The sequence below is a fragment of the Herpailurus yagouaroundi genome, unplaced genomic scaffold (genome assembly GCF_014898765.1).
Source record: "Herpailurus yagouaroundi ecotype Mexico unplaced genomic scaffold, PumYag 186, whole genome shotgun sequence".
Taxonomy (NCBI): Eukaryota; Metazoa; Chordata; class Mammalia; order Carnivora; family Felidae; genus Herpailurus; species Herpailurus yagouaroundi.
The window spans coordinates 45,920,227-45,920,882 of record NW_024412417.1 but is presented as its reverse complement, the minus strand read 5'-3'; the positions used below and the strand labels follow the sequence as shown (position 1 = coordinate 45,920,882).

The following is a 656-nucleotide window of genomic DNA, read 5'->3' as shown; positions in this document are numbered from 1 at the left end:
CCCCGCGCGGCCCGCCTCACCGTGGCTTTGGCCGTGAGCACCAGCGCCTCCTGGTTGATGCTGGACACCTCGGGCGAGCTCTTCATGATGACCCGGATGCGGGACAGCGGCAGCGACACGAGCCGCTGCTCCCCGCACCTGTCCCTGCCCGCGACCGCGTCCGCCATCTTCGCGCCCCTCCCGGCGGCGGCCGCCAGACCCGCCGCGAGCGAGGCAGGCGGCCTGCCGGCCTGGCGGGTGCGGGAGCGGAGGCCCGCTGCCCCGTGGGAGTTGTAGTGTCGGGGAGGCGCGGCCTCGGGGGCCGGCAGCCGCCCTTCCGGGGCAGAACTACAAACCCCGAGATGCCGCGCGGAGCGGGCGGAAAGGCAGCCGGCGGGGCGGTGCCGCCCAGGGCCGCGAGCGGGGCTTCCCGCCAGTTGCCCGCGCGGTGCGGACCTGGGGGCGCGGCGGACGGAGACGGCCAGGGAGCTCGGCGCGGCTGGTGGCCGCAGCGGCCCTCGGAGACACGGGGACGGGGTACCGTCTTCAGAGCTGGGGAGAGAGCGCACCTTGCTGGGAGGAGGAACAACACACGTGGAGGCCCCGAGGCCGGAGCCGGTCGGGGAAGCTCAAAGGGGCCGATGTGCTGCAGTTGGACTGAGCGGGCAGCCAGGGGC

General features: G+C 75.5%; 1 protein-coding gene across 2 annotated transcripts in view; it reads right to left on the bottom strand.

Annotated features, from left to right (window-relative positions):
- The window catches only part of CHRAC1 (chromatin accessibility complex subunit 1), a 2,407-nt gene extending 2,140 nt beyond the window's left edge, over positions 1-267 (bottom strand). The window contains exon 1 of one of the 2 annotated variants that reach the window (XM_040494504.1): positions 21-267. In XM_040494504.1, coding sequence (XP_040350438.1) covers positions 21-167 — 147 coding nt within the window. In that variant the 5' untranslated portion in view covers positions 168-267. The remainder of the gene's footprint in view (positions 1-20) is intronic. The other variant, XM_040494503.1, reaches the window with a different exon arrangement.
- Positions 268-656: the final 389 nt, after the last annotated feature.